Source organism: Elephantulus edwardii, unplaced genomic scaffold (genome assembly GCF_000299155.1).
Source record: "Elephantulus edwardii isolate Elephantulus edwardi_28Jun2011 unplaced genomic scaffold, EleEdw1.0 scaffold00051, whole genome shotgun sequence".
Taxonomy (NCBI): domain Eukaryota; kingdom Metazoa; phylum Chordata; class Mammalia; order Macroscelidea; family Macroscelididae; genus Elephantulus; species Elephantulus edwardii.
The window spans coordinates 425267-446322 of NW_006399801.1; the positions used below are offsets into that span (position 1 = coordinate 425267).

The 21056-nt window shown below is 39.5% G+C and overlaps 1 protein-coding gene across 2 annotated transcripts in view; it reads right to left on the reverse strand.

Annotated features, from left to right (window-relative positions):
• Window positions 1-8081: 8081 nt before the first annotated feature.
• BACE2 (beta-site APP-cleaving enzyme 2) overlaps window positions 8082-21056 on the reverse strand; it is a 166526-nt gene continuing 153551 nt past the window's right edge. The window contains exon 9 of one of the 2 annotated variants that reach the window (XM_006886708.1): window positions 8082-8512. In XM_006886708.1, the coding sequence (XP_006886770.1) occupies window positions 8259-8512 (254 nt within the window). In that variant the 3' untranslated portion in view covers window positions 8082-8258. The remainder of the gene's footprint in view (window positions 8513-21056) is intronic. The other variant, XM_006886709.1, reaches the window with a different exon arrangement.

Here is a 21056-nt window from a genome sequence, read left to right on the forward strand (position 1 = left end):
TTTAAATTCAAGAAAAGCATTTTCTCTTTATTTTCACATTTATCACTTACCACTTACCAAACTCCTTGTTTCTAAAAGCTTTTCATAACATGTATTTTAGTTCAAGTATTTTTAATTTAATATGATTTTTAGTACATTGTGTTTCATTCATGTACATTTTACTTCATACATTCCTTCATTCACATTGTGTTTTAGAAAAGTAATCACCATTGATCTATGCCTACTGTTATCCAGTCTTGAGATTGAACTGTGGATATATTGAACTATCAAAGGTCAGTGATCTTCCAGTTGCTCTTGGCAGAGACTGGTTGTGATTTTATGAAAACTTCTATGGTGCCCTTGACCTATCTTTTTTGGATGGTGTGTGCTCTTTAAGAACAAGTTCACTATGCAATTCCACACAATAATCCTGGACAATGGTATATAGCATCTAATTACGAGAGAATAACAGAAGGTTCAGAGGTAGGAGGCAAATTAGGTGTATTGTTTGAAGATACCTGTGTTTGTGACACTTGGACTTAATTCCAATAAGCAACATAAATGAGAGATTTTGCAGACACATGGATGTGCAGAGTGGCCAAGCTTTGTCCTCACTTTTGTGCTCAGAAGAATAACAAATGGTCAGAGTGGCCATTCTCACCCACCCAATTGGATATTCACCAACCCTCAGTACTTCTCCAAGTCAGAAAGCAGGAGTTTGTGTCTATAGGGCTCATGTGGAGAGCTTGCTAAAACCCAGATTGCCAGGCCCTCCTGCCCTGATGTTTAGTAGGCCTGGATAAGGGCCAGCATGACACATATCTGGCTAGAGATACAGATGGTCTGAGGACCACACAGTGGACAGGGATTCAGAAACTTGCAGCAAGGATATGATGTGTCCCCACTCCCCCTCAAGCTCTTCTTGCTGGAAGTGTCACTAATAAGAAAAATTTGACTTTTACAGAGACAGTGGCTGGTCCAGCCAGTGACTGGGTGGGTGGACATGGCAAATCTGACTTGCTCTTTCAATATGACTATTAAGGAAGGCAAGTGTTGCCAAGGGCCCTTCCCAGCTGCTCGGACCCCAACCACTTGTGATTTTAGCTTCTTGATCCTAACCCACAGGCTTCCAGTGGAAAACTCTGCCTACTAGAGAGTTCAGACGTCTTCAATTTTTTGAAAATAGACATATTATTCTAAATTAGGTATACCAAGCAAGTTTCTCTTTGACAAATTATAAGATCTGAGAGTTCATCTGGAAAGCTCCTAAAGGTTGCTTTAGCTGCTGCTGAGTTTCTCCCAGGCTCATGATGACCTCGTGCACAGTGGAACAAGCTGCTGCCCAACCTAACACCACCCTCACAATCAATGGAAGATCAGACCATTGAGATCCACTCCGTTTTCATTGGTGGATTTTTCAGAAGCTGATAACCAGGCCTGTCTTGCTGGTTGGTGTTAGTTTGGAAATTCCACTGAAACCGGTTCAGCTTCATAGCAGCGGGCATGACCCATTGACATATAGGTGGTTGCTCAGGGGCAGCAGCTGAGAATGGAACCAGGTGAAACTCTTGAATGGAAGGAGATAATCTGACTGTTAAAACATCACTACCTACTTTCCTAAAAATTAGTGTGTATCGAAAACTTGTAATTCAGTAAACTGCCTGCAGCATTCTGAAAATGTGGCTTTTCCCCATTTTATTTATCTAGATCCTTATGGGATCATCTAGATCATTGAGAGATCTGAACTTCTTGCCCAATTTCTCCTCCCAGATTGTAGGTTTTGCCCCAAGTCCCAACTATCTTTGACTGTCTGTTCCTTGAATTAATTGGTATTCATACTTTGGGAATGTTGCCAGGAAGGACCAGTCCTTGGAGAAGGACATCATGCTTGGTAGGGTGGAGGGACAGTGTAAGAGAGGAGGACTCTGGATAAGATGGATTGACATGGTAACTGGGGTAACGGGGGTAGGTGTGTCACAGACAGTGAAACTGGCTCAAGATCAGGCAGGGTTCAGAGCTCTTCTTCATGGTGTCATTATGTATTGTAGTCGACTTGATGGCACATAAAAACAAAGAACCATCACATAGGCTCAGAGAATGGCAGGAAATTGTGCTCATATGAAACCCCAAACCAGGGAGCTTTTGTCCAACCAGAGCAAGGGAACACTGCTTGGTCCAAAATCAAGGAGTGCAGAGAGAATGTATCCTTTCTCCATACCTTTTCAATCTATATATGGAACAGATCATTCGAGATGTTGGGCTTTATGAAGAATGTGGACTCAGGATTGGAGGAGAGTCAAACAGGACTTGAGGCGCTTGCTGATGAAGATCAAGAACTGCAGCCTTCAATATGTATTATGTCTCAACACAAGAAAACAAAAATCCTCACTACCTGGCCAATAGGCAGCATTATGACAGGAGAAAAGATTGAGGTTGTTAATAATTTCATCTTGCTCAAAGCCACAATCAACACCCTGGGACCAACAATGAGGAAATCAAAAGACAGTTACATTGAGAAAATCTGTTGACCTCTCCAAAGTGCTAAAGAGCAACAATGTCAGACTAGAGACTAAGGTATACCTGACTCAGGCCATCGTCTTCTCAGTTGCTTGCTATGTATCTGAGAGCTGGGCAATGACTAAGGATGACAGAAGAATCAATACCTCTGAGTTGTGTGCTGGAGAAGTGTATAGAACATACCATGGGCTTCCAAGAGAACAAATAGGTCTGTCCTGGAGAAGGTGAAACCAATTTTGCTCCTTGGAAGCAAGGATTTTGAAGAACTGTTTAATGTACTTTGGGTATGTTGTCAGGAGAGACCAGTCCTTGGAGAAGGACATCATGCTTGGAAGGCTGGAAGGTCAGTGCATGAGAAGAGGAGCCTGGATGAGATGGATTGATACAATTACCGCAGCACTGGGGTAGGGTGTGTGGGAGATGGTGACATTAGCTCAGCTTACGGCAAACTTCAGAGCTGTTGCTCGTGGGGTTGCTATGAGTCCTCATCAACTCAATAGCATGTAACAACAGTACACAGGCTTGGGCAATGTCAAGTCTAACTGCCTATTTTTTTCCACTTTTCAGTGTTGATGTCTGCCATCATGCAGCTTTAAAATAAATCACCTTCCTAATTGCTTTAAAAACTTTAAAAGTAAAAGAAAATTGAAAATATCTGGAGTTAAAGGTACTTTACCCAGGAAGCTAACTGCTTCGTTTTACTTTGAGTTTTCTTCCCCACTCTGTACATTTGTTTTTCTAGCTTTCTAATTGGTAAACTGTCATGAATCCAGATCTGAGTATCTGAAAACACACAAGAAATGCACACAGTAAGTTGTGGAGTTTTCTTGGCATTAAAAATCTAATCTCTGTCTTGGCAAATCCCCATAATTTTACATTTTATGGTGTTTGGTTGTTTTCCTTAAAAGAAAACCCCCATTTACTTATTTGTTGTTTTTTTGTGTGTGTGGCAAGTTTTCCCTCTAAACAATTCCATAATCAGTTCTAATTATAAGTTTACGCAAGAGAAAACATACTGGGCTTCCACCCAGTTATTTGGTTTCCACTAATAAGGATAAAGTTTGTGAAATTATTATTATTAATATTTTTTTAATGGACTAGGCTGTTGGGCAGTGATTTATTCCCAGCGACGTGAAGTGGCAGGAGGCCAGAATTCAGAACTAAACCTTGCTTGGCAGCTCCACAAAGCTGAGAAGTGGCAAGAGAAATCTGACAAATTGTCATTTGTATACTGAGCCCATTAAATAAATAAATAATGCCTCTCCAGCGACATCCCCAAATCATGACTGCTGCTCAAAAATCCGAGCTCTGTGGAGCTGGTGGTAAAACTGGACTGCAGAGAATGTCTTCAGCAATTCTGAACTGTACCTGACCCCAGATTTCTCTCTCATCAAAACCTCTGCACCTCATGAGTCGGGCAAAGGCCTTCTGAGTATTTGGGAGTGAAATGCATTTGGACAGACCATTCCTGCCTTTACACACCAGGCATTTGCTTCTTTGATGCCAGGCAGTTTAAGTTCCTAAAGAACGTGAACTAGTGCACATACAGTAGTGTGTGCAAATCATTTGACTCTCATTGCCGAGGTTCCCTTGAATTCATAACGAAAAATATAGAATCTATTCCCATCTCATTTTTTTTAAAAAATAAGTCGTTTCGGTTACTAAAGGCAGGGTTTCATTATAGACTTCCAAATAAGTTATCAAGAACAAAAAGCATCATTCTGTTTAAAATAATATAGTTAACGTAGAGGCATCCATTTCCCATTGGAGTGCTGGCAAGGTTTCTGGCAGCAGCCTCATGATTAGCTAGGTCTTTCAGGAAGAGACGGTGTTCCAACATTTTCCACAGTGTATCACAAGGTAAAAATGACACCCTCAAAGGGCTGCTACTTCCTTTCCTCTTCAAAAAAAAGTCTCCTTGAATATTTGCCAAGCTAAGTATCAATTTGCATCACTTGAGGAGGCGGGTGTCACTAACAGGGTTTTGACTCAAAGTCCAATTTTTAGCAGCGCAGCGTGCCAGGAAACTGTCCTGTATTCAACTGTCTATTTCATTCCTGTTGCTAAGTTATGCCTTTGTAATTTAAGTATTTCCATTAAAATGTCACATCCAATGACAACTGAGATGAAAGGTGGAGAAATTTGATAGGAAATACAGAGCATTTAGAAATTCATTCAAATACCCTAACTTGAAACCTAACTTATTATTATCATCATGTATGCTGGGAGTAGGGCCTGCTAATCTGCTGCCACAGGATTGTTTTCCGTCTCAGAAACCTAACACGATAAAATGAAACAGAGGACGCCTGCATAAAGAAGCAGCCACTCTAACCAGGTCAGGCCTGCAGTTGCCCCTTTTTACGTTAGAGGTCCAAATTTTGTGAAGCAAGGAGAGGACAAATTAGGGGGTTGGCTCCACTTTTACATGAAGTGGGTTACACAACAGGATTCAATAAAAAGCCAAGATGACAGGAAGAGAATTGGACCAGCAGAGTTCTCACTCAGAAACGTACTTTGAAACTGATCAGCTCTTGACTAGCTAGGACCAGAAGCGATACAGGTGCATCGTATAACAGTTTGTTTTCCCTACTTCCACACTTAACAGTGTCTTGAAGAACAGAGATTATTTCCTTTCTAAGATGGAACTCCTAACAGCTCTCGCAGACGATGCTTCAAAATTGGGAATGGCCTATGCCAGGCATGTGTCCTGTCTCCATATTTTTTCAACCTATATGCAGAACAGATTATCCGGGAGGCTGGGCTCTATGAGAAGGGTGGCATCAGGACTGGTGGAAGATCTATCAACAATCTGCGATATGCAGATGACATAACCCTGCTTGCTGAAACTGAGGAGGACCTGAAGCGCTTACTTACTGCAGAGGGTCAAGTACTGCAGCCTTCAATATGGACTGAGGCTCAATGTCAAGAAGACAAAGATTCTCACCAGTGGGCCAACTGACAACATCAGGATGGATGGTGAAGAGATTGAGATTGTTCACAACTTTAGTTTGCTTGGCTCCATAGTCAACACTCTTGCACCAGTATCCAGGAAATTAAAAGGCGTTTTGCAATGGGAAAATCTGCTGTTAGGGACCTTTCCAAAGTTTGAAGAGCAATAGTGTCTCTCTGGACACTAAGGTGCATCTGATACAGGCCATGGTCTTCACGGTCACTTGTTATGCATCAGAGAGTTGGACAATGATGAAGGAGGATAAAAGGAGAATTGATGCCTTTGAGCTGTGGTGCTGCTGGAGAAGAGCATTGAGGGTACCATGGACTGCTAGGAAAACAGATTCATCCTGGAGAGGGTTAAATTGGGCAGCTCCTTGGGGGCAAGGATTCTGAGGCTCCGTCTAACATACTTTGGACATGTTGTAAAGAGGGACCAGTCCTTGGAAAGGGACATCATGCTTGGGAGGGTGGAGGGACAGCACAGGAGAGGAAGGCCCTCTATGAGGTGGATTGATTCAGTGACTGGGGTAATCGGGATGGGTGTGTTTGAGACTGCGATTGGCACAGGACAGAGCAGAGTTTAGGGCTGTTGTGCATAGGGTCGCTATGAATCGCAAGTGACTCGACAGCACATAACAACAACAGCTCTCGCAGAAGCTCACAGAAGATCTGGTTGTTACAGAGTCTGTGAAGACACCATGACATGCAGAAGTAATCTCCCTGAGTCTTCAGAAGAGCTATGGGATTCTTATTTTAAAAGGTGTCTGGGATCTAGTGAGCAAAGCCAGTAAACCAGTTGGTTTCAAGTTGACTGCAACTCATGTAACTTTATGTGTCTCAGAGCAGAACTGTGCTTCATACTTTTTAATGGCTGTGATCCTTTGGCAGTAGATAACTGAGCCTTTTTTTTTTAGGTGACTCTGGGCAGATTCAAACCACCATCCTTTATGTTATCAACCAAGCTCTTAATTCTCTGCACCGCTCGAGGACTAGTGAGCAGAGCAGGTAGCTGAAACACATGAACACAAATGACATTCCAATTAAAGGAGGTACTCAAGGCTTAGCCCTTTCAGTAGACTTTTATTGGATGGCCAACCCATCCCAAAAGCAATGCAAAGAGAACACTGAGCTTGATGTACAATCGATAGAGGGGGGTATACTGACTTTTTACCTCCTCTCCAAATTACATCAGATAATAAAAGAGGGTGGGTTACAGCACTTTAAAGGCTTACACTTTTCTTTGGCAGAGGCCTTGAACAATGCAAGCAAGTGGGATTTTTTCCAAGGAGGGATACCACTGTGCTCCCAACACATCATTGAAGACTGAACATGTGGATCACCTGCTAAGATTTGCTTACGCTGATAGGGTGAGCTAGAGCCCAGAGAATCCCACAAGAAAAGGATGTGGATTCCAAGCACTGAGAAGCATTGAAATTCTCTGTTTTTCCTGCCCATCATCTTCCTTACCTGACAGATGCTCAGAAGAATGGGTATTTCACCATTTCTCCCAAAAAAGTAGTAATCATCTATGTCTAGAGAAGCTCAAAAGAGAAAAATCAAACGACTGTTGTTATTAGTTACCATCCAGTTGATTCTGACCCATGATGGCATCACATGTGCAGAGCAGAACTGCTCCAGAGGGTTTTCGAGGCTGTGACCTTTTAGAGGCAGATTGGTTATAAGCCTTGACAGCCCTCCAATTGGGTTTCTGAGGCTGTAAATCTTAAGGAGATTACCCATTATTCTCCCAAGGAGTGGCTGGTGCTGACTTTCAGTTGGGAGCCCAACTCTGAAGTTACTATGCCACCAGAGCTTCTCAACAAATCAAAGTGGTGAAATAGATGTTTTTTTTTTCCACATTAACACCCTGCTTATTAATTTTCAGTAAGAAGAGTAAGTATGTGGCACAATGAGCTGGGTCATTTCCAAGTCAGTGTGTCTGGGTTGATTCACAGTTCAGCACCTGTGATGTCCTGTTTGCTAGAATAAAGGTTCCTCTAGGTGAGGGCCATGGCTGCCTCTTCCCCACCCAGGCATGGAACCCTGGGCAAAGTCTCAGCAGAGGTAGGTTTTTAGTTTTACACCAATAACACTTAGAAACAGTGGGTGAAAAAGGATAGGCTTCCTGCCCATTCTACTGTGATGGGCAAAGACTGTCCTTCTTCAGAAGAGGCTGGTGAACACTGTCAGGGGATGACCTCCTAGTGGATTCCAGCTCAATTCTGAGCATAGACTGAGAGGAAGAGAGAGAAACCCAGAAAAAAGGGATGCTGCTCTGTTTCCAACTCAGAAGACGGCAGCACCCTGGCTTCTTCTCCTGCTATTATATTGTAAGCCTTCTCCCACACTGACCCGGGGCTAGGGCAAAATATCCTTAGATACAATGGATATAAAAGGATTTCCACAAACCGAGAGGTTACAAACTATATGCACTTTTTTTTCAGAGATCTAAGAGTAAAGAGAACAAGCAGTAGCTTGTAAGGTTATTTTTGTTTGTTTTTTTTGTGTCATGTTTAGATGTTTTGGTATAACCAGTCACAAAAAGCCTGAAGTCCAATGCACTCGGATTTGGTTTAGAAAGATTTTGTTGTTGTTGTTTTTATTATTATTATCATTTCTCTTCTCCTGGAAGTAAGCTTTAAAAACAAGAATCAAAATACAGTGAATCTGGAAGGCATCTGGGAGCAGAACAGTGATTTAAGACTCATGGATACAGGAGGAAGCCTGGGCCTCATACCCCTGCCTGTTGCACTTGAGGCATCATTCTCAATCATAGCTGAGTTCAAGGTTAGCCAGGTGCTGGGCTGGGTTCATTTCCAGCGATGCCGCACGAGTGAAGACTCATCATTGACGACCTCCGGGTCTCGGGGGCGATGCCGACATCGGAATGGAAGTAGCAGCAGGATGATTAAGACAATAAGGATGATCCCACATACACTCATGAGCGAATAGGAGATGATCCAGAGAATGGGTTCATTCAGAGGGAGGGCAGGGACACAGTTGCTGGCTATGTTGTCTGTTGAGAAAGGCCCAGAAATTTCAGACACCGAAACACCTGCAATTTCTGAGGAGACAAAAGGGGAGAGATCCATGAAGCTATGAAACAAGCCTTCTCGTTGACAAAAGATAACTCCTTGCTTTATGAAACCACAGCCCAATTGGTACACTGGTTCCAATGATTCCATTAACATGTCAACATCTGTAGGTATCAACCATGTGGTGAAGGGCAATGCATAGAGGGTGCCAACTTAATACTTTGCTTCCTGGAGGGTTGGCTCAAGGCCACAGGGACCAAGGGAAAGAATAGATCATCAGGGCTGATAACGTGATCATCAGAAAAGCCAATGTGGGTGGGTTTGCTTCCACTGCACTGAGAAAACAGTACAGGGTCTAGCATCTGCAGCAGTAAGCTCAACCAGGCCTGCCTAGGTCATAAAGGTTTCCTCTGGCGAGATCACCTTGAAGACTCTATGGTCAATTGTTCAATACAGTGCCCTGACTGCAGTCTGAACCCATCTGCACTGCTGAAGGTCCCAAGACTCAATCAAAAGACCTAATGTTCCTCATAATTGTTCAATGTCACAACTACAAATAAGAAGTGATCAATGAGTATATCATTTATTCTAGGTTAGCCAGACATAGGATTCTGCCATAATGCAATATAACATAAAATCATCCTCTGTTTTGTGACCTGATATGAGCAGACAATCAATTGCAAATCAGGTGAATATCAATCAGTTAAGCACCATCAGTCTCCTTAGGGGATATATGGATATTCTGGCAAAACTCTCTCACACACACAATTCTGAATTTTATTTGTCACCCTTTGGACTTCAATTCTTGGACCCTACTAAGGAATCTTCTGTTTGACCTGTGAATTGTAGGTTCAATGGCACATGCAACCTGAGTCAGGAGAAGCCTTTAGTCTGGCATCTGACCCCCATGATTTATGATCTTCCAGCTGCCATGACTGCATGAACCATTTCCTTGAAATAACACTCTTTTTCTTTCTTCTCTCTCTCTCTTTCTATATATATATATATATGTTGTTGTTGTTAAGTGCCGTCGAGTCGTTTGAGATATATATGTATGTGTGTGTGTGTATACACACACACACACACACATATCTACATATATATATACACACACATATATACATAATATATACACACATATCTCTATCTCTATCATCTCTATCTCTATCTATATAGTTGTTGAATGCCTTTGAGTTAAGCATGACTCATAGCAATCCTAAAAACAAAAGGCCCAAAGCCCCTCTACAACTATCAACATTTATGAATGTTCAAAACATTTCTGCAGGCGTGTTGTTTAGGAAGTGGATGCCACTCCTGCTTTAAAATATCTACGTGTGTGCACACACATACATACGTCTACATGCTTCACCAGTTTTGTCCCTCTAGAGAACTCAGCTTAACACAGCAGGTAGAGGGATAGTCAGTAGACTTTATTTATCTACATGAGAATGATCTGCTCCTTTTAGAAGCGCAGAATTTCTTTAGAATTACAAGCTTTATTTGAAAAAGAAAGAAAAAGGTCCTGTTATCCATTTGCCTATATTGGATTGTAGAAAAGAATATTTCAGCACTAGAGAATAATGCCCTTTAAGCATTTAATTTTTCTTTTAAAAAAGTGTTAGCATCCTAAGACCTGCCAAATAAGAGCCTTTTTTTTTTAAATGGAAGAAAGGAAGTCAAAATGACAATGGAATAATGGCCTTTAAAAATGGTTTTAAAGTGAGACAAAACAGACTTGAATACTTTGCAAGGAGGACACACTTTTTTCTTTTTTTTTGTTGCTAATGTGGATACAATTATTATATCACTTTTTCTAAGAGCATTGGAAGAGAAAGGTAATGAACAAGTGACGTGACTTTTTCTAAGTGCACTGGAAAAGGAAGGCAGTGAACAAGAACTTGCAAATTTATAAGCACCTAGGGATGTTGGTTTTCAGTTGACCTAGGCCACAAGTGTCCCCATAGTTGAGTTAACAAACTATATTCCCTGGGCCAATCTAGACTCCTTCTTAAAGAATAAATTTTAATAGGCAGAGTTATTCTTATGCATTTACATATTATGTAAATAAAGCTCGACACTCTTGGCACCAGCAGCCAGGAAATTAAAAGAGGTTTTGCTTTGGGAAAGTCTGCTGCAGAGACATCTCCAGAGTACTGAAGAGCAATGACGTCAGTCTGGGAAATAATTTGGGCTTGATACAGGCCATGGTATTTGCAATCACTTGCTATGCATCAGAGAGCTGGGCAATGACTAGGGAGGATAGAAGGAGAGTTGATGTCTTTGAGTTGTGGTGCTAGAGAAAAGTATTGAATATACCATGGATTGCTAAGAAAACAAACACGTTCATCCAGGAGAGGATTAAACCAGGCTGCTCCTTGGAGGCAAAGATTCTGAAGCTTTGTGTGACATACTTTGAACATGTTGCAAGGAGAGACCGGTCCTTGGAGAAGGATGTCATGCTTGGAAGGGTGGAGGGACAGTGCAGAAGAGGAAGACCCTCTATGAGGTGGATTGATTCAGTGGCTGGGGTAATTGGCGTAGGTGTATTGGAGACAGTGAGACTGGCACAGGACAGAGAAGGGTTTAGGGTTTTGTACATAGGATCACTATGAGTCACAGGCAACTCGACGGCACATAACAACAACCACCACCACTACTACCACCACATACTTATTCACTGTCAAGCTTTCAGATACATAGCAAGGGAGCAGAAAGATTATGGCCTGAATCAGATGCACCTTGGTCCTCATACTGACAGTAATTACTTCTCAATAATTTGGAAAGGTCCCTAACTGCTGATTTCCCCTGTACAACACATCTTATTTCTTGACTGCTAGAACCAGCAGTGTTAACTGTGCATCCAAGCAAGATGAAGCTGTTGACAGTTTCAGTCTCTATCTATCATGCCTATTGGTCCAAAAGTAATAATAATATTTGTATTTTTTACTTTGAGATACAATCCATATTGAAGGCTACATTCCTTGATCATCTGCAACAGGTGCTTCAAGACCTCCTCACTTTGAGCAAGCAAGTTTGTGTCTTCTGCATAATGCAGGTTACTGATGGGTCTCCCTCTGATCCTGATGCCACATTTCGTCTTCATAGAGTCCAGCTTCTCGAATAATTTGCTTAGCATACAGATTGAATAGGTTTGGAGAGAGAATACAACCCTGACACACTCCTTTCTTAATTCCAAACCATGCAGTATTCCTCTACTCTGTTTGCACAACAGCCTCCTGACCTGGTACAGATTTCACATGAGCACAGTTAAGTGCTCTGAGATTCCCATCTTTCTCAATGTCAGCCATAACTTGTTATGATCCACACAGTCAAATGCCTTTTTATAGGCAATAAGGCACAAATAGACATTCTTCTGGTATTCTTTACTTTCAGCCCGGATTCATCTGACATCAGCAGTGATGTTGCTGGTGCCACGGTCTCTTCTAAATCCTTCTTGGAACTTCTGGCAGCTCCATATCTATGTACTCTTCCATCTGTTTTTAAATGATACAACTCAGTAATTTCTACATTCTGTTGGATCAACTTTCTTTTGAATGGAGCCAAAGAGGGATCTCTTTCAGGCAGTTGGTCAAGTAACTGTATTCCAGAGTTTGGAGTATTCACAAGAATGTTTCCAGGGTTTCATTTATTTACAGAAACATCTCACTTTGTATTCTTACAATTCCTGGAGTGTTGGTTTTCACTAAAATGTTGTTAGTGTAACTTGAAATTCTTCCTTCAATATCATTAGTTCTTGATCACATGTTACTTGTCGAAAGAGCTAACTGCTGAGCAATTCACTTTGGTCTAGTAATTCTGTGTATTCCTTCCATCTTTGTTTGATCCTTCCTACATCATTAAACATAAAATCCTTAAGTATTGCAACTTGGGATTTTTTTCCCCATCAGTTCTTTCAGAATGAGAAATACCAAGCATGTTTTTCTCTTCTGGTTTTCTATCACCAGTTCTTTGTACATTTCACAATTGATAATACTTTATTTTATTTCTTCAGACATCCTTTCAAATATTCTGTTCTGCTCTTCATCATTTCTTTCATTAGCTTTAGCTACTCTACGTTCAAATCTAAGACTCTTCCATTTTTATCTTTTCTCTCTTTCTGGTTTCTTTCATGACATTTTCCTTTCTTCATGTATGTCACTGATGCCATCCCACAACTTGTCTCGTCTTGGATCATTAATGTTTGGTATCTCAGTCTATTCTTGAGATAATCTCTAGTCAGGCTTAAAGTATTCAAGGTTGTATTTCAACTTTAAAAAAATTCTTTAAACACTGGATATATTTATTTATGACATTTTTTGTAGATTCACCTTTTTAAATGACTTTTTATTGATTTGTGTAAAGTTTAGAAAATGATTTTTATTTTTCAGTCATTGTTTCATAACATTAATTAAAATGCAGCGTCTGTCCATTCTTTCCACATTGTCCTTCCCTTCACTCATTCCAATGTAGTGTTCATTATCTAGACATTAATTTTCTTCTCCATATTTAAACCTCTTTCTGGTTTTTACAATAGTGGTCTTTTAAAGTATTTGCCCTTTTGTGACTGACTTATTTCACTCAGCCTAGTGTCCTTTAGACTTATCCATGTTGTGTAGTGTCTAATGTGTTCTTCATTGTTTTTAATGCAGCAAAATATTTCATTGTGTGAATATATCATAGTTTCTCTACGCATTCATTCACTGATGGACACTTGGCTTGTTGCTATCTCTTAACTATTGTGATTAGTGAACATGATTAAACATATATTTGTTTATGTTGCAGATACAATTTCTTTAGGGTATATTCCAAATTGTACTTTTACTTTTGTGAAAAAATTAGACATGCTGACTAGAGAGATATGGTAGATATAAATCAAACTTCTATAGATAAAACTGCAATATATTAGATGAAAAAGACACTGGATGGGGTCTGCCACAGATTATATACTGTTGAGGAAAAGATTAGTTAACTTGAAAGTATAATAATAGAAACTAACCAAAATGAAACTGAGCAGGGTTCCAGAACCCTTGAGAATTGGCTTTTCTAGCCATTGTGTTAGCGCTCCTTGGGGGGATGGTTCCAGCTGCCTTAACTGTAGACATATGGTCTTGCATACAAGAATGCTTTCTACACTGTGGGAGATGGTGGTGGAAAGACTGTGAAGACACTGTAAGAGATGGTGACACTGGTGGTGGAGAAAGGGTGAAGAGGTTGTGGCACTGTTGTGAAGAGATTGTGGCAGGGTGCAACCAGATGGAGATAAAGGCTGCAGTTAAAGATTTTGCTTGCTGGATGACTGAAGAAACTACAGGCTTCTTGCATTTGTGCTGTTGAACTAAACCTGGGCTTTCACTAGTGGAGGAACTGTGCTTTGTTAATCTGGCTTGAGACTGCTGGACTAAACCTAGACTTGCATTGTGAGATATACTTTGCCTTCCACACTTTCCAAACTATTTCCATAATAAACCCCACAACTGTGAGTAAAGTCTGTGAGTCTTGTAATGAACATCGGACTCAATGATTGATAAAAATAGGTCCAGGAGCATGTGAAGTAGAATGTCTAACTATGTCACTATTCTTTTTATACAAATGATTGGATAAAAGTCTTGAGGAGGGGAAGAAAGAGAGAAAAAAAAGAACTGTGAATAATTTCAAGTAGCCAAAAATCCTTCTAGTCAGGTATTCACAGAACAGGAGAAGACGGAACATATATGAAAAGGCAGAATATTAAAGGCTGGTATTAATTGTTTTGAGTCATCTCTACAACCCCTAAATCATGGCAATCCTATAAAACATAACAAAATGCTATCCAGTCTGGTACCATCCCCATGATCTGTTAGATTGATTGGATTGCTGTACCATATTGAATTTTCATTGCCTTATTTTGGAAGTAGATTTCCAGGGTTTTCTTCCTAATCCAGCTAAGACTGGAAGCTGTACTGAAACCTGTTCTAATAATACACAAGGCTCCATTGGGTGTAGGTTGTACAAGAGATGCACTGGGCGAGAATCAACCCTGCATCTTCCTGATGGGAGGTGAGAAGTCTATCACTAAATCATATCACTCCTTTCCCGTGTACTGTTGAGTTGGATCTGAACCATAGCTGACCCTCCTGTGTATTTTCAGAGACAGTTAATCGCATGGGAAGAGACTGCCCCCATTTTTTCCTCCCATGGAGCAGGTGGTGGATTCAAATCATGCACCTTTGGGTTGCCAGTGCAGCTTTTTAACATGTGACCATCAGAGCTAGACTGTGATACATTGAAGATGTATACTATGAACCCTAAAGCAACCAATACGTAACACAACAAAGAGTTATAGCTAGTAATAGTCAAGGAAGTAAAAGCAAAGAGTAAAATATATTAAGTCCAAAAGGAGGCAGAAAAAGAAAGAAAACAGATGAAACAAAGGAAAATCTAATAGCAAGATGTTAGTCTTAAACACAAGCATGTGATGTGATCACCATATTAAATGTAAATAGTCTAAAACAGGAGTCTACTAATTGTTTCTGTCAAGGGTCAGACAATGAGTAAGTCCAGCTTTTCAACTACATGTTCCTTTAAAACAAAATAAAAAACCCAAGACCAAAAAAACTCAACGCTGTGAAGACATAAAAACTCTTCTTGCTATCAGGCCTACAAACAGGCCAGATTTGTCATGCCTTGTTTCAGTATCTCAATTAAACTGCAAAGACTACCAGTCCAGATAGAAAGATAGACTCAAGTACCATTTACACTGCCAACAAGAAACCTACTTCAAACGTAAAGACACAAATAGGTTAAGTGTAGGCAGATGGAAGAAGATATATCATGCTAATATGAATCAAAAGAAGGCTGAACTAGATGTATTAATATCTGACAGAGCAAAAATGATAACTACATACCCAAAAGGGTAAATTCCTCAACAGCATATACCAATTATAAATGTCCACATATCAAATAGCAAAGTTTTACAATACATGAATGAAGAACTAATAAAATTGTAGCAAGAAATAGATCCATTTATAAACAGTCAGGTTTTAGTATTCTTCTTAACAATTGATAGAATAAATCAACAGAAAATAAGTAAGGATATAAGGTACCTAACCAACTCTATTAATCAACCTGCCCTAATTGATAATTCTAGAACAAGAGCAGAATATATGTTGTTTTGAGAAGCACACAGAATATTTACCAAGACTATATCTTTGCCTATAAAACAATAAATTTGAAAGGTTACAATTTGTATGAATTAGGTTTGTTAACCACAGTGGACTAAGATTTGAAATAAATAACAGAAAGCTACCTGGAAAGTTTTAAATTTTGGAAACCAAGTAACACATTCCTACATAGTCCATGGGTCAATGAAGATACCAAAAAGAGATGTTACAAAATATTTTTAAGTGAATGAAAGTCCAATTTACTAAAATTTGTGAGATGTAGCTAAAACATTGTTGATTACTGCGGAGTTAGCTCTCACTCATGGAGTTCTTGTGAAAGACCGAACAAAGCATTGCCTGGTTCATGATTGTTGTATGTTTGTATCCATTGTTATTTTATGCTAGAAAAAAGTAAGTAAAAATAATAACTTGTGTTACAAGCTATTGTGTTAACAAAATATTGTGTTAAATATAATTTTATAATAACAGCAAGCCCAACCTCCAGTGCCTGCAAGAAAAGGCCAAGATGCTGACACCAGTTAAATTTACCCAAACAACTCATGGAATTAGTTCTGTTGGTTCAAAGTACTGGGGTCATGGATTTATAGGACTGTCTAGTCAATTGAACAAATATTATTTTTAGGGTTTTTATACAACTTTCCCCCCAACTTTCATGAATAGTATTTGAAGTTTTAATACCTATCAAGCAGTCATGCAAGATAAAAAAATTGGTGTCTTCATGCCTAAAGCAGCAGAAGAGAAAAACCCAGTAACTGGAGAAGGAACTAGATTGGAGGTCTAACTTTCTCAATGAACTACTGCCTCCTTAACCATGCAATCAGATGAAAATTGTATCTTACTTGTCTACCTTTACGGAATAATTTTTATTTAAGAATCAGTAGTGAATCCTGATTGGAAGAGAGTAAAATGTAGAACAAAACTTCAATTTCTTACAGAACTCTGACTTTCTTGATCTACTGAGGTTGGTTGTTGTTAGGTGCCATCCAGCTGACTGTAACTCAGGGCCATGCTATGAACAACAGCCATGCCCTATCTTGTGTCATCCTCATCATCTCTACTATACTTCAGCCCATTGTTACAGTCACTGTGTCAATCCATCTTATTGAGGGTCTTCTTCTCTATTGCTGACCCTCTTCCTTTCCCAGTATGGGGTCGTTTTCCGAGGACTGTCCCCTAACAACATATCCAAAGTATGCAACATGAAGTTTCACCACTTTTGACCCTAAAAGCACTCTGGTTGCACCTTCTCAAAGACAATTTGTTTTGTTCTTTTGGCCGCCTATTCAGTACTTTCCCCCCAACACCACAACTCAAAGGCTTCAATTCTTCCCCTGTCATCCAATTCACTGTCCGACTTTCAGCTGCATGGCTTGAATCAATTGTACCTTGCTCTAAGAAAATATTCAAATTGTAAACTGAAATTACCCCTGGAAGTCATCTCTGAACTAAAAAATACCACAGTTAAATTAGTAGAAAATGTTTGGCTTAACCACTGAGCTTTAAAAAGTGGACTAGGGGAGGGAATAAAACTTGCAACAGTGAATGGATTTTTTTTTTTATAAACTAAAAGGAATTCTCCAAGAGATCAAATTATCAACAGTAACTCCAACAACAAACATGAGAATTTGCAGAATTTAAATCAATGGTGGTGAAACAACATGGGTAGAGATGGTGAGAACGATGATATAACAGAAGAAATTAGTCAATGGTATTGATATGTCTAAATGTTAGTAATAATTTGTTATGCCTTTGCATAATCAATAAGCCACAAATAAACAAATTTCTCTGGTATTCTCTGCTTTCAGTCAAGGTCCAACTGACATCAACAATGATAACCCTTGTGTCATAACCTCTTCTGAATCCAGCTTAAATTTTTGGAAGTTCCCTGTTAATGTACTTCTCCAGCCATTTTTATAATTTTCAACAAGATCTTGTTTGCATGTGATATTAATGATATTCTTTGTTAATGATGACATTTGGTTGGATCATCTTTTTAAGGGATGGCAACAAATAAATATCTATTACAGTCAGTTGGCCAGGTAGCTCACTTCCATAATTTTTGGCAGAGACTGGTCCACACATCGAGGGTTGCATCTGTTTCCTGAAGCACCTCAATGGAAAGTTCATCAATTCCAGAGGGCTTTTTTTTGCCAAGTCCTTCAGTGAAGCTTGGACTTCTTTCTTCAGTACTACTGGTTCTTTATCAGTTTGGAGCAAATAATTCCAGTACAGTGACGCTGTACTTCTTTTGATGCTTGCTAAAGCTGCCAATAATTTTTCTTGTAGAATACTTCAGTTTTGCAACTCAAGGCTTGACTTTGTCCTTAGCATCTTTCAGAAAATCCAGAAATGCAATAATGCAGCATTATGACAGAAGGCGAAAAGGCTGGCATTGTCGCATATTTCATTTTACTTGACTATCCACAATCAACATTCATGGTAGCAGCAGTGAGGAAATCAAAACACATGCTATATTGGGAAAATCTGCTGTCAAGGACATCTCCAAAGTGGTAGCAAGTAAGGATGCCAATAAAAAAGACTAAGGTGCACCTCATCTAAGTCATGGTCTTTTTTCAATTGTTTCTTATGCAGCTGAAAGTTGAACAAGGAATAAGGATGAAAGAATAATCAATGCCTTTTTGTTGTTAGAGTGTTGGCAAGAAATATTGCATAAAACAACTATGAGATATCATCTCACCCCAGTAAGAATAGAAAAATGTAACAGAACAGCAAACATCAAATGTTGGTGAGGTTGTGGAGAAACTGGAACCCTTATTCACTGGTGGTGGGAATAGAAAATGGTACAACCACAATGGAAAACAGTATGGCACTTTCTCAAAAAGTTGCAAATAGAAATATCATTTGACCCAGCAATTCCACTACTGGGAATTTACGCTAAAGAAACCATAACTGCCACCCAAGCATATATATGCACACCCATGCTTATTTCAGCTTTGTTCACAATAGCAAAGAGCTGGAAATAACCCAAGTGCCCATCAACAAACAAATGGATAGAGCTCTGGTATATTCACACTATGGAACATGATGTAGCATTGAAAACCAAGGAACTCATGAAATATTATGTAAAATAGGTGACCCTGGAGGACATTATGCTGGGTGAAATATCTCAGTCACAAAAGGACAAATATTGCATAAGGCCACTGTTGTAAAATGGGAATGACATCAGGGTTGAGGGAAGACAGAAAAGGAGGGGGGAGGAATGATGTATACTGCATTGAAACAGATGAGGGAGAGAACTGTTTAAAAGGGACGTATGGATGGGTATTCTTGTCATTACAGAAGTCCAGAGTGAAGGCTGCATAGTGGAGTAGACTTGGGGAGAGGGATTGCATAACAATGAAAGAGTTTTTCTTTTTCTTTTCAAAGAGAAGAGTGAATGGGGGGTGGGAGGGAGGGAGAAAAGTACAACAATAAATGATTGGAAACCCTAAGTTTCTGTAAACTTTCATCAAAAATAATTTAAAAAATATTGCATATCACATGGACTGCCAAAAGATCAAACAAAACCATCTTGAAGAAAGTGCAAGCAGAGTGGTCCTTAGAGGCAAGGATGGAGAAACTTCATCTCGCTCACTTTTGGCATATTTTCATGAGGAATCAGTCTTTGGAGAGACATGACGTGTTGAGAATGATGGAGGGTCCGCAAAAGAGAGGAAGACCCTCCATGAAATGGATTGACACAGTGACTACCACATTGGGCTTGAGCATAAAAAAGATCATGAGGATGGTGTAAGACAGGGCAAGATTTACATCTGTGTTTCACAGGGTCACTATAAGTTATGGTCTTATAGTTGACTCCATGGTCCTTGACAACAAAAACAACAATTCAGTTGTACAAGTAGAAATGAGGCATGTATTTATTGTGTATATTTTCACTAAAATGGGGGAGGGTAGGAAGGTTTTGGAGAAAAAAACCCTCAATGACATTTACAATGGTATAGATATATGAAAATAAAACATGTGTAAAATCTATTTACTAAAACTATAAAGCACTTAAGAGTCTGCTGCACATCATGACCTAACGGAAGGCTCAAGCATGCCAGTGTACTAGACCATGCTGGTTGGCCATGTGGAGACCAGCCCAGCCTACTGTTGCCCTGCTGTCCTGTGCCAGGAGCACCAAAACCACAGGTACTTTGGCCTTGAACACAGTTGTTGAACTACATCATGTGGGAGTTCTTCTTAAGCTCCATCGGAAGAGCCTGGATGGAGACAATATTTCTGGAGAGCAACAGTCATCCTGCTTTAGATGATGTTCTTCAAGAGAGGAGCGTCAACAGATAGTTCCTTCACAAAACACTGACATACCCTGAGACATTATAAAGTCACAACAAACTAACATCTTCTAAGAAAAAAGACTCATATAATGTCAAGAAAGCAGCAATCTGCCTCAGTCATCATAAAAAAACCAAACCCCAAAATAACCCTTCATCTAAAAAAGCAGATCCAATGAATACCCCAGATAGAGAGAACTAGAATATGCTTATATGGAATTATTAGAACAGCTACAGATGATGCAAATGACAGAAGAAACAATAGAAACCATTAAGAGAGCAAATACCCTAGAGACAGTGATCCTGAGGAAATATTTTGATGAGGAGCAACTTGAACAGCTATGGGAAAAGATGCAAGGAAAAATTGAAAGCATATATAAAGAGGTGTAAAAACTTAACAAATAGTCAAAAGACAAAGACAGTACAGTCCACATAGTACTGGAAATAATGGAAAAGCATGAAAATGCAATCTAGAATATTAAGACTGGAAGGACAAAAAAGTAGAACTGAAGAGATGGAACAGAGAGCCAGTGATCTAGAAGACAAGAACCTCCCTGGAAACATACTAGAAGAAAAATCATACATGAGACATAAACAAAATAAAGAAAACATTAAAATCACGTGGGATGACATTAAAAGGAATAACATACATATGATTGGAAGTCTAGAACATGGGGTGACATGGAAGTCACTGAGAAAAGTATGAAGAAGTACTAGAAGAAAACTTCTCAGATATTTTGAAGAATGAGGAAATTCATATTCAAGAAGCACAGCAAACACCAAATAGAGTAGATTAAAAAAAGAAAAACATTAAATTCTCCAAATTAAAAGATAAGGATAGAATACTAAAAGCAGACTGAGGAAAACAAAGTGTCACCTACAAAGGGGAAACAAACTAAGTTCTGATTTCTCAATGGAAACCATGCAAGCTAGAAGACAATGGGATGGTATATACAGAAAGTTGAAAGAAAACAATGGCCAGCCAAGGAAAACTCTCCATCAAATATGAAGGGGAAATTAGATCCTTTGAGGAAAAGAAAAAACTTAAGTAATTTGTGAAACCAAGACCAAAACTACAAGAAATTTTAAGTGGAATCCTTCACACAGAGACGCTAAAA